The sequence below is a fragment of the Pristiophorus japonicus genome, chromosome 9 (genome assembly GCF_044704955.1).
Source record: "Pristiophorus japonicus isolate sPriJap1 chromosome 9, sPriJap1.hap1, whole genome shotgun sequence".
Taxonomy (NCBI): domain Eukaryota; kingdom Metazoa; phylum Chordata; class Chondrichthyes; family Pristiophoridae; genus Pristiophorus; species Pristiophorus japonicus.
In genome coordinates, this window is record NC_091985.1 from 106,779,055 (window position 1) to 106,791,511 (window position 12,457).

The 12,457-nt window shown below is 37.9% G+C and overlaps 1 protein-coding gene across 1 annotated transcript in view; it reads left to right on the forward strand.

Annotated features, from left to right (window-relative positions):
* The window catches only part of tiam2a (TIAM Rac1 associated GEF 2a), a 144,119-nt gene that overhangs the window by 121,632 nt on the left and 10,030 nt on the right, over positions 1 to 12,457 (forward strand). The window contains exons 10-16 of the mRNA XM_070890980.1: positions 607 to 738; positions 2,381 to 2,499; positions 2,626 to 2,819; positions 3,918 to 4,018; positions 5,484 to 5,597; positions 9,611 to 9,767; positions 11,518 to 11,642. Coding sequence (XP_070747081.1) covers positions 607 to 738; positions 2,381 to 2,499; positions 2,626 to 2,819; positions 3,918 to 4,018; positions 5,484 to 5,597; positions 9,611 to 9,767; positions 11,518 to 11,642 — 942 coding nt within the window. The remainder of the gene's footprint in view (positions 1 to 606; positions 739 to 2,380; positions 2,500 to 2,625; positions 2,820 to 3,917; positions 4,019 to 5,483; positions 5,598 to 9,610; positions 9,768 to 11,517; positions 11,643 to 12,457) is intronic.

Here is a 12,457-nt window from a genome sequence, read left to right on the forward strand (position 1 = left end):
AGTAACATTCAATATTAGAACTTTCTAAAATGCTTGTTCAGGCTATGAAGATGAAAAAGTGATTCACGGTTCCATATTTTGTTTTCCTTACAGTATATCTACAAGCTAGCTTTATCTTGTTATAGCCCATAAATAACATGTTTGTGCACGTTCGGACTTAAAATCATTTTCTGTAAAATTTTTTAGTCCTGATGGCCATACATTTGTGCTTATAACTATGCTTTTCATTACCATCAATTGAATTGTTTTGCAATTAACTCAACATAGCTCACCTGCATGGAGCATGAAAAGAAATTCCTTTTTCACATTATAGACAATTTAAGAATTGTGGGATGAATTGCAGATATGTATAGGGGTTAATCGTTTGGGACACATGCTTTTATCAACCATGCACATAATGGTGTCAAAAAACTAGTATTTGTTCTTCAAATAATTATGATTGGACATTTACAAGAAACTACTTTTGCTGTTATTCTAGTAAAGAAAATCTGTACATACTGTATTTTGGTAACCAAAAGGATTAGGTCAGGACTAGTAGGCTATAGAAAATGAGCACACCACTGCCTTCGTGTACAGATTTGTATTTATGAAATACTTATTTTTCAGAATGCAACTTTGGACAATCAGGAGGTAACTTTTGGATCTGAACAGTCAGTGACCCCTTCCCAGGGCAGCACTCACCATCAGCAACAAGATCAGGAGATCAGAATGGAGGATCCATTTGAGCAACAGCAACAGGTAGACAATCAGAGGTCTATTTTGATATATGAGACAGTCGGAGGTCTATTTTGTACTGTTGCAGAATGTTGAGTATGGCAATCGGCCTCTGGTTTGGGGTGTACTTTGATTAGGATAATGTATTCGACTTTTTTTGGTTGACTCTGTGGAATTAAAACTGGTATGCCTTTGTATTTTGTCCTGTTGGATGTAAACTTAAATAGGTATATGATTACTCTCAGGCTCTGTTAGTATCACTCAGTAAACTTGGAGTGGTTACATCATTACATTTGTTAATTATTCAGGATGATCTCTTGCATCAACTGAATAGGGCATCCTGATTGTCAATATTTATCTTGACAAGTGCTGAATAAGAAGAGAAGTGGAAATTAAATATAACTGCCACATCACTCCATACTGGGCTGTTTAAAAATCCATACGTAGGTGTGAATTCTGAGCATTAGTTTCATCTCTATTAAAGTTTATAGTGCAGAAGGAGACTATTTGCCCTGACGTCTGTGCCAGCTCTTTGCTAGAGCAATCCAAAACTAATCCCACTGCCCTCTCCTTCCCCCATCCTTGTATCTTCCTCTGCTTCAAATGTTTATAAACTCATCCTTTACAAGATGCAATATCTCTGTCTCAGCTATTCCCTTTGACAAAGCATTCCTTCTCCAAAAATTCTCTGTGTAAAGAAATTGGTTTGAATCGAGTACATTTGGAACGTTCTCTTTAAAAACACAATTGAAAGGTCTTAAGAAAAAGGCAGTTAGTTACCAAATCTCATGTGAAAAGAGTCCACACTATAAATATTAAATATCACTGTTTGATTACTTAATTTGTGCAATTAATTTGTTTCATATATTAAACTTAAAGATAAGATCTGGTGTATTATAATCTTATAGTGCTTTCAAAGACTGCAAGTGGGTCCTTTTAAAGGCATATGTTAGTTCAGTTCCTAACGGCTTACTCTTTGTTTACCCAAACGCACTACCGAATCCTTGTGTAGATCTAGAGACAAAGTATGGTAGTCTGGAAGAGTTAGGTCATTGGGATTCACCCATGAGAATGATCTAAGATATGAGAGCTAAAAGTAATCTTGGGTAAGAAGGTTTAAGAAGACCCACAAATACAGTAGAAGTGGTCCCAGAATCTCAAGTACATCATATACCACTTGAACATTGACACTTGAATCCCTCTGTAATTTATTGCGTGTTAATTATGTGTTGGTATTAAGTAAAATTTTATTTTTACTACCTTTTGGCATTCTGTACCATTTTGGAGAGAGGAAGTGGTGTCGAGAAGGATCCTGCAGATTCATTTGGTAAACCTTATTGTTGGGCCACTTTCAATGGGAGTAGTTCATTTTTTGCACTAGTTCCAGTTAACCATTTGGAAAATGTGGGAATTGATGTATGTATGTATGCATTCATATACAAGCTTGCTTATGCGAGCAAATACATGCAGTATTTGGAATAACGAATACTATTGTCACTGGACTCATTGTCACTATATTAGATGTCATTCTATGGTACATTTCAGAACAATTGATCATCATGACTTGGTCCAGAATCGGATAAACTATATAACTGGTTCACACTTTATTGACCCTTGAGTTAATTGCTACCGTTGCTTGTTTTTAATGTTTCCTTGGGTTATTAAGGATATGGATATTGATGCACCTGATGGGCAGGACCTTATTGAAGAAGAAATCTTTCAGCATGAAGAAAAGAAACCTTTAGTACGTTCAAGATCTAGGTCACGCTCAAGATCTCGTTCAAGGTGCAGTGCTCTTTGAGGCAGTTTGTTTCAAATGTTAATTTAAATATTTTTATAGATAATTTGCTGCAAGTTGCAAGACATTTAATATAATAGTAGAAATTTTAGTTTTGTGCAATGTTTGATTAGATCACCTCGAAAGAAAAGGTCCAGATCCCGATCAGGGTCTCGGAAACGTAAGCATCGGAAACGTTCTCGTTCAAGGTCAAAAGAGAGAAAAAGGAAGTCATCTCGATCTTACTCCAGTGAAAGAAGAGCAAGGGAACGTGAAAAGGAACGTCAGAAAAAGGGGCTACCTCCTGTCCGGTCTAAGACACTTAGCAGTATGTAACTACCAAAAGATTCATTTCCTTATGTTTTTGGAAGATGATTGACTGTGTTACAAAGATTTGCTTTTATTTAGCACCTTTAGGACAGAGAATGCTTATGAAATACAGCAGGCTACACATATAGCGTACTATCTGTTTTCAGGACAGAGTTATCCAGAGATACTGAATTGCATTATGTTTCTCCATTTATGTTTGTGGTTCAGAGCATTTTACTGTAGAGATTGAGAGTTACAATTTTGGGGAGGAAAAATAAGGGATGGGAGCATACACTCAATGAAAAGACCCTTAAACATGTAGATAAACAGCGATTCTAATGCATTATTCCCTGAAAGTGTGAGACCAGGTAAATGAAGGCAGGTATTTATTTTTTGATTAAAAACAATGATTAGGCCACATTGAGAGTACTATGTGCAGCTTTGGGCACTCTATTATAGAAAATACATTAAAGCCAAAGACCGTGTACAGCATAGATTCACTAGTTCGATGCCAGAGATATCTCTCGGGTGCCAGCGGTGACCCAGTGGTAGCATTCCAATCGCTGAATCAGAAGGTTGTTGGTTCAAGTTCCACTCCAGGGACTTGCGCACACTCCAGTGCAGTGCTGAGGAAGTGGTGCATTGCTGTCCTTCAGATGAGGCATTTTAAACTGGGGCCCCATCTACTCAGGTGGATGTAAAAGATCCCATAGCACTATTTTTAAGAAGAGCAGGAGAGTTTTTCTCTGCATCCTGTCCAATATTTATCCCTCAACCAACATCACTAAAACAGATGATCTGGTCATTATCACATTGCTGTTAGTGGGACCTTGGCTGCCGTGTTCCTACATTACAATAGTGACTACGCTTTAAAAATACTTAATTGGCTGTAAAGTGCTTTTAGACGTCATATGGTCCCGATAGGTACTATACGTCTTTTAACACACACAGATCTGTAGGTCCTGTTCCAGTTTGTTGCATGGAAATTTATCCTCCAATTTTATGTATACTCCCACAATTATGATAAATGAATGCTGCAAAGTTGTCAGTAGGTTTTTATGTACATTGTGTAATCTTTTACATTCTTTTCTCTGTTTATTTCACACTTGCACTTCAGTATGCAGTACCACACTATGGGTTGGTCAGGTAGACAAAAAGGCAACGCAACAAGATATAACAAATCTCTTCGAAGAGTTCGGCCAGATTGAATCAATAAATGTGAGTATTGATTGATTATTTGTGACAGTGTAAATATTTGACATTTTAACTCCTGTAACAGATTTTTGTACCTGCAGAGTTCAAACATTTTTTTTAAGCAACACTTGATACATAAGCATCAGTCGAGGTAAATTAGGAAAAGTCAGTTCCTTGAGGCACCATTCAGAAGTGTAGTCTGTATTGCTCTGCATAGAATCATAGAATGACACAGCGCTGAGAGACCATTCAGCCCATCGTGCCTGTGCTGGCTCTGTAAAAGAGCTATCCCATTAGTCACACTCCTGCTCTTTCCCCAGAGCCCTGCAAATTATTCCACTTCAAATATGTATCTAATTCCCTTTTAAAGTTGTTAATATATCTGCTTCCACCACCCTTTCAGGCAGTGCATTCCAGATCATCATAACTCGCTGCATGAAAAAAAAAAATGTCCTTACCTTGCCTCTGGTTCTTTTGCCTTAACTCTATGTCCGCTGCTTAACGACTGCTCTGCCACTGTTTCTCCTTATTTATTAAAATCCTTCATGATATTGAACATCTAAATATCTTCTTAACCTTCTCTGCTCAAAGGACAACAACCCCAACTTCTCCATGTAACCGTGGTACCAATCTAGTAAATCTCCTCTGCACACTTTGAGGCCTTGACATCCTTCCTTCAGTGTGGTGGCCAGAATTGGACACTGTACTTCAGCTGGGGTCAAACCAGTGATTGGTATAGGTTCAGTGTAACTTCCTTTCCTTTGTGCTCTCTTGCTCCATATATAAACGCAATGTTTCTTTATGCTTTTTTTTTTAAACAGCCTTCTCAACTTGTCCTGTCACCTTCAAAGATTTGTGCATGTACACCCCCAGATGTGTCTATTCCTGCACCCCCTTTTAAATTATACAATTTAGTTTATATTGCCTCACATTCTGCCTACCTATACCAAAATGCATCACTTCACACTTCTGCATTAAATTTTAGCTGCCCATTTCTGCCCAGAATCTGCCCATTTCACCGGACTGTATGTCTTCCTGAAGCCTGTTATTCTGGTCCTCGCTGTTTACTACATTTCCGAATTTTGTGTCATCTGTAAACTTTTAAATTATGTCCTGTATACCCAAGTCCAGGTCATAATATATATCAAAATGAGCAGTGGTCCTAATACCGAGCCCTGGGGGACACCGCTGTATATCTCCCTCCGATCTAAAAAAAAAAACAACCGTTCACCACATTTGTGCTTTCTTTCCCTTAGCCAATCTCGCATCTACATTGCCACTGCCCCTTTAAATTCATGGGCTTTCAATTTTGCTAATGAATTTATTATGTGGTACTTTATCACACTAAGTCAGAGATTGGTATCCCATTAATGTAATCCCACTACTTCGGGGATGGGTATTCCATTAATGTGAAACGCTACTGGGTTGACTAAAGATGGAGATTTTCTTTATCGTACTATTTATTTTAATTACTGAATATCTCTTTTAGATGATACCTCCTCGAGGATGTGCATATGTTTGTATGGTTCATCGGCAAGATGCTTTTCGTGCCCTTCAGAAACTAAGCACCGGATCCTTTAAAATGGGTTCCAAAATTATTAAGGTGAGTGAGTTCTGAATAAGCTACAGACTATTAAAGAAGGAAATTGCAATGGCTGGTTCCATAAAAGTGACAAAAGGAAAGACTTCAATTTGTTTATTGCACTAAGCACGGTCAGCTTGTGTATGACCATCATTAAAATGTGGTATTTGTGTGGGCAGTTTTTTGCATTAATGAATGACAATGCAGGTTTGGATTGTCTGTGCATTCAATTAAGGGAAATCACAGAGCGAATGCTCGTGGATTTCTGTTACAGGTTACAGTGAAGGAGAAAAAGCAGTGCTGTTGTCTACTATGCTCCAGTGGTAAATCAACTCCGTGATTTTATTTTAGAAAAAATAACATTTACTTGCATAGATTTAGGATCACTATTGGGAGGAAAATTCTGTGAAGGACAGTGTTTATTTTGAGGGTAAAGGCTCTATACTGGAATGGATTTGCTGGATGTGACTCTTACTGATATGCACTCACCAGGGGAGCCTCTGCTTCAGTAGAAGCACTATCTGTTTGTTTCATTCCCTGCCAGCAGGTTCTGAAGAGATGCATATTTTTCATTAACAGTATTCATCTCACTAAATATTGCTTTGTCCTGAAAGTGGGAGAGTAGCAGTTAGACCTCAAAAAGGCTACGGCTGAGTGTTGGATCACTGCTGACCCCAGCAGACAAAAGGAAATAGCAACCAGGTGCCTCATTTCACACCTACCATCCACCATGCCTTTTCACCAAGTCCCAGATATGGTAACTGCTGCTGCTTGGGCTTTCCCACTTGTCCAAAGTCATGCTGCCGCTGACCCTCCCAAGATCCATTGCTGCTGTCTCTTTCCACATATGGTTCCAGACAAACTGGTGAGAGGTAAAAACAGAAGAGTAAAATAGGAAAAGTGAGAGGAACGGAATGAAGAAGGATAGACAGGCAGAAGTGCAATATGTAGAAATCTGGGCGGAAGTTGCACTCAAAGTTGTGCTAGTGTTGCAAATTGATTTTATGGTTCAAGTTTCTACTCAACCTAGTGACCATAATATAATACGTTATAATTGAGAAGAACATAAGAAGTATGATGAAAACCAGGGTAATAGATTGGAGGAAAGTTGATTTTGAGGGGCTGAGAATAGAACTTGGGAAAATAAAATGGGCAACAATATTGGCAAAAAACGATGTAGAACAGCAATGGAAAACATTTAAACGGTGTTCAACAGAGTACAGGAATTCCGCTAAAAGGAAAAGAACAAACTAAACACTAATGAGACTCCATGGATGAATAAAGCCATAAGGGAACAATTGAGGGTAAGGAAAGAGGCATATATTAAGTACATAGACAGCATGATAAAGGAGAATACGAAGAGTTTAGGAGAGAAGTAAAAAAAAAAATTAGGAAGGCAAAGAGATACTATGAAATTAAATTATCAAGGAACATAAAACAAAATAGTAAAATATTTTACAGGCACATCAATAAAAAAAAAAGGGTAGGTTAGGATGGGAATAGGTTCATTAAGGGATAGGCAGGATAATACCTCAGGTAATGATAGAGAGATGGCAGAAATATAAAATAATTATTTTGCTTCAGTATTTACCAGGGAGATAGAACAAGTGGACATAACATTAGATGATGAGATTAGTAATGGGATAAGTGCATTTCAAATAAAAAGAGGGGATATATTAAATAAATTAATCAAACTCTCAGGGTAAAACCCCTGGTCCGGATGGATTGCATCCATGCATTTTAAAAGAATCTGGGGAAGAGATTCCAGAGGCATTACTACACATATTTAATAATTTGTTAGAAAAGGGTGCAGTGCCAGAGGATTGGTGGTTAGCTTACGTAATATCTATATTTGAAAAGGGGAATAGAACATCCCCTTGTTATAGACCAGTCAGCTTAACATCGATGGTAGGAAAAATAATGGAATCCCTACTAAAGGAGAAAATAGAAGAGCATCTAGAAACCAAAAATATCATGAATAGTTAGCATGAATTTCAAAAGGGAAAGTCTTGCTTGACCAACGTTATTGAAGTTTTTGAAGAGGCAACAGAGTAGACAGTGGTAATGCAGTAGATGTAATTTGTCTAGATTTTCAAAAGGCCTTCAATAAGGTACCCCATATTAAACTGATGAACAAGGTCAGAGAATGCGGAGTCAGGGGACAAGTAGCAGAATGGATAGCTAGCTGGCTTCAAGACCGAAAGCAGAGAGTAGGTGTAAATGGTAGCTATTCACAGTGGCAGAAGGTGGGTAGTGGTGTTCCACAAGGATCGGTGCTGGGACCACTGTTGTTCACAATTTATATCAACGATTTACACTTTAGAATCAAAAACGCAATTTCTAAATTTGCGGATGACACCAAATTGGGCAGGATAGTCAATACTGAGAAGGACATTAATAAATTTACAGAATGGGCATATAATAAATTAAGTTCAACATAGATAAGGTATTACATTTTTGTAGGAAGAATAGGGAGGTTACATTACTTGGAGGGTGCGAGTCGAGGGGTAGAGCAACAAACGGATCTCGGGTGTACAAATACACAACTCACTAAAAGTTGCGACACGGCCATAAAAAAAAAAGGCAAACCAAGCACGAGGGTTTATTTCTAGAGGTATAGAATTGAAAAGTAGGGAAGTTATGCTAAACCTGTAGCGGACCTTGGTTAAGACCACACTTGGAGTACTGCGTACGGTTCTGGTCGCCATATTATAAAAAGGATATAGAGGTACTGGAGAAGGTGCAGAGAAGATTTACAAGGATGATACCAGAAATGCAAGGGTATACATATCAGGAAAGGATGAACAGGCTGGGTCTCTTTTCTCTCAAAAATAAGGCTGAGGGGTGACCTTATAGAGATCTTTAAAACTATGAAAGGCTTTGATAAAGTGGATACACAGACAATGTTTCCACATGTAGGGAAGAGCATAACTAGAGGCCATCAATATAAGATAGTCACCAAGAAATCCAATAGGGAATTCAGAAGAAAATTCTTTACCCAAAGAGTGGTGAGAATGTGGAACTCGTTAACGCAGGGAGGGGTTGAAGCGAATAATGTAGATGCATTTAAGGGGAGGCGGGAGGAGGAGATAGAGGGTTATGCTGATAGAATTAGATGAGGAAAGACAGGAGGAGGCTCGAGTGGAGCATAAATGCCGGCATTTGAAAATCGGTTTATCACAAAAATAAGCATGTCTAGTCCACCACCTGTGAGTAACTTGATTTTAAATAACAGAAAATTACTTTCAAAAAAACTGTACAGAAACATTTACTTCCATTGGTGTACAGTTGTCAGTTTCTAGGTAAATATAATATTTTTAATATTTAAAAGCTTTTAAAAGATGCCTATTAGTGTCCTGACACACACACACAGCTTAATTTTAAGAGACTCCTCAAAGGCCCACAAATGGCCACAATTAGCGGAAGCTCGTCGCTGCGATTAATTTGATCTGGAGGCTTTGCCAGATTTGTGGGCAAGGCCAACTTCCAGCTCAATGCTTTTTTAAAACAGTGCAAAAGATCACAGAAACTTGCGCTTGAAATTCCACTATATTTTACGCTGGTTTGATCGATTTCGGCGAATTGGGCTGGAAAAAGCTGTGCAACTTGGCAGAAACTGTACTCCATGGCATTTAATTATAATTATAAACAGTTAAGTAATGCACAGGCCACTTACTAATTGTTGCATACAGATTGACGCTTCATAGGTTTGACATCTCTGCTATCACGTATCTCCCAATAACCTCGGCACCATAACTAGGACAATCCTTGAATCAAGTCCTTGTCAGGGAATAGTGTAAGATCACTTGGCAAAGGGGGGTTACTTAAGAAATAAATCAGTGTTTACTGTGATCATACCCCAATATTTTACGTAGTCCAGGAATATCTTGTAAAATAGTACTAAATATGCAAATTTAAATGGTAGTTAATTAAGGAAGGAAAAGAGTGATAAAATGCAGAGGTGAATTTTGTACATTGTATTCCTATTGTCTTGGTGTTATTGCTTAATATGCTTCATCTTCCCTCTTCTGCAGATTGCTTGGGCTTTAAACAAAGGTGTGAAACCTGAATATAAGCAGTTCTGGGATGTGGACCTTGGAGTCACCTATATTCCATGGGAAAAATTGAAATTAGATGATCTGGAAGGCTTTTCAGAGGGAGGCATGATCGACCAGGAAACTGTTAATAGTGGTATGGGGTCATCATTGTATTTTAGTAGATTATCAAAGGCCTTTGATGCATGTTTTATTTGAACAGGTTGTATTTTCTTTGGGTTTTCAATTTTATCTGGAGTCTTGTATATATTAAGTACTGTTAGTAACAATACTTTTTAACCTATGTTTAACCTATGTTTTATGTGTGGTGTGTTTAAATATGACTTCTGAAACAAGCTCTGTCTCCAAGCTAGGTAACAGTTTGGCACATGCTCCAAAACACCAACCGTAGCTTTTTGTCCCTGACCGGATCCAGTCTGGCTGGATCACTTCCGCCATCTTTAACTCACTACTTGAAAGCTGGCTTCTGGCCATGGCCAATCCCTCACCTGTGACCTGCCACCCAAAAGCTGGCCTACCAATCCCACCCAAGAGAAATGGGCAGAAAAACCTAAACAGGACAGAGAAGCAGAAGAGACAAACATAGACAAAAAGATTAGTGGGAAATGAGAAACAAGAAACAAAACAACACAGTAAACTCAAAAAGACAAGAGGACTAAAGGAAAAAACAAAGAAACACACACGGGACTACTACATACTCAATGATGTGAAAATGGCAGTTAGACAAATTCTCCAACTCGCTTTCAGCAGCACCATGGGAGATCTAATACAGTATACATAAGAAATTACACTGTTTAGACTATCGAACAAAATGCAAACAAAATTGTTATACCTGTCTATATCTGCCTTTATTTTTAAGATCTCATTTAAACAGTTTCCTATTTTGAATCCTCCTCTGGAAGTGTAAGTTAGAAGATTTTGTTAATGCTCTCCATCCAAAATTTAGAACCAGATTTTTACCTAATTACAGCAGTGTCTTCACCTCATGAGATGCAGGAGGTGCAGGGAGAATCTGGCATGTTAGAATTTTTCCAAAAATAGAGTGGCACTGAAAACTGCTTGACTGCATAGCTCAACTTGTTTGTTCATTAGGACAAACGTTTCAAGTCTTTAATTAGACTCCATTGTCAGAATCAGGTTGCTAAAGCTGTCAGAAAACACCAACTATACTTATACTTATACTTATTAACGATGGGTTGATCCAGCTAAACAGACTGTAATGTAGTTTCCAATGTCATGCACAATAAATAGAGGATAAAGTTTATACTATGAATGAGGAAAATCTCATAGCTTCACAGAACATTTTCTAACTTTAAAAGTTTTTACTAGATTTCATTCATCTACCAGGCCAGGAGTCCCAGCCTCCATTTTGAAGCTGGGACACCGTGTTCCAAAAAAAATCAGTTCGCCAACCAATAAAAAAAAAGCCCCAAGTCTTGTGCCATAATTGTGTGCTATATGTGACCGGGTTAAGCTTTGCTGCATAAAAGTGCATCAAACCATAGACCGCCAAATCCATATACTCCCCAGCAGTTCTTAGAAACAATGTACATACATGTGAGCCTTATAACTGCAGCACTGCAAAGGTTCATATTTGCTCTTAAGCTTCCACTGCTGCGAGCACATTTCAGAGTGATATCTGTGAGTGCTGTTAACATTTCTAGATTTTTGTTCATAATGTTCCTTGTAAATTGATGCTTGAAATTATGTTTTCAGCGTAATTTCTTAAGACAGCAAATGGTAAGCAGCAACAAAACCTTGCAAATAGATAAAGTGGAAGTTGAAAGGAATGCAAAATTTGTGCAAAATAAAATGCACTATAAATTACAGTGAGACATTCTGTAATTAATCTAAGTTAACAGTAGCATTCTAACATTGTATTTCAGAGTGGGAGTCTAGGAACTCAGAGTCTGTAAAGGAGAATGTGGTCCAAACTGTAACTACTGATAACACTCAACCAACATCACAAGGAGAGACATTCACTCAACCTGTCACTATGCTGCCTGTCCAGGTAACAGCATTATTTAATATTTAGAAATTAGACTTTCCTGGTTTTGTAATATCATTCTTTTTGTAAAATGTGCTATTTTATCTTGGTAGCATAAGTAAATAGAGGATATAAAGTTTATTCCACGAGTAAGAAAAAGCTTTGTAATTTCACTGATTCATTAAAATTGGAAACTAATTTCTACTGTTTGTGATTCTGTGAATGGGGCAGTATGTAAAGGGAGTGTGAAGTGTAGCTGTCATTTATGTATATAATTTGAAGTAAATATATTTTTACCTTTTTATAGGAGTTATCAATATTATTACCCATTTTGTCTCCATGGAAATCTTTCACCTCAGGTTTTCTCTTGCACCTGGGAGCAACAGATTGCTGAAATTAGTACTGCAGATATGAAAGTGCATGTACTGAGAAAACTTAGTACTGGCCAAGTATGACCAGTAGCTACCTCGTGTTTCTAATCTTGGGCACTTCTAAAATGACATCTAAGCTGTCCAAAGGATTGACTTCTGAGTTGCCTGAGAATCTGCTCCAAGAAACATCTGTAATTTATTATAGGAAAAACATAGAAACATAGAAAATAGGTGCAGGAGTAGGCCATTCGGCCCTTCTAGCCTGCACCGCCATTCAATGAGTTCATGGCTGAACATGCAACTTCAGTACCCCATTCCTTCTTTCTCACCATACCCCTTGATTCCCCTAGTAGTAAGGACTTCATCTAACTCCTTTTTGAATATATTTAGTGAATTGGCCTCAACAACTTTCTGTGGTAGAGAATTCCACAGGTTCACCACTCTCTGGGTGAAGAAATTCCTCCTCAT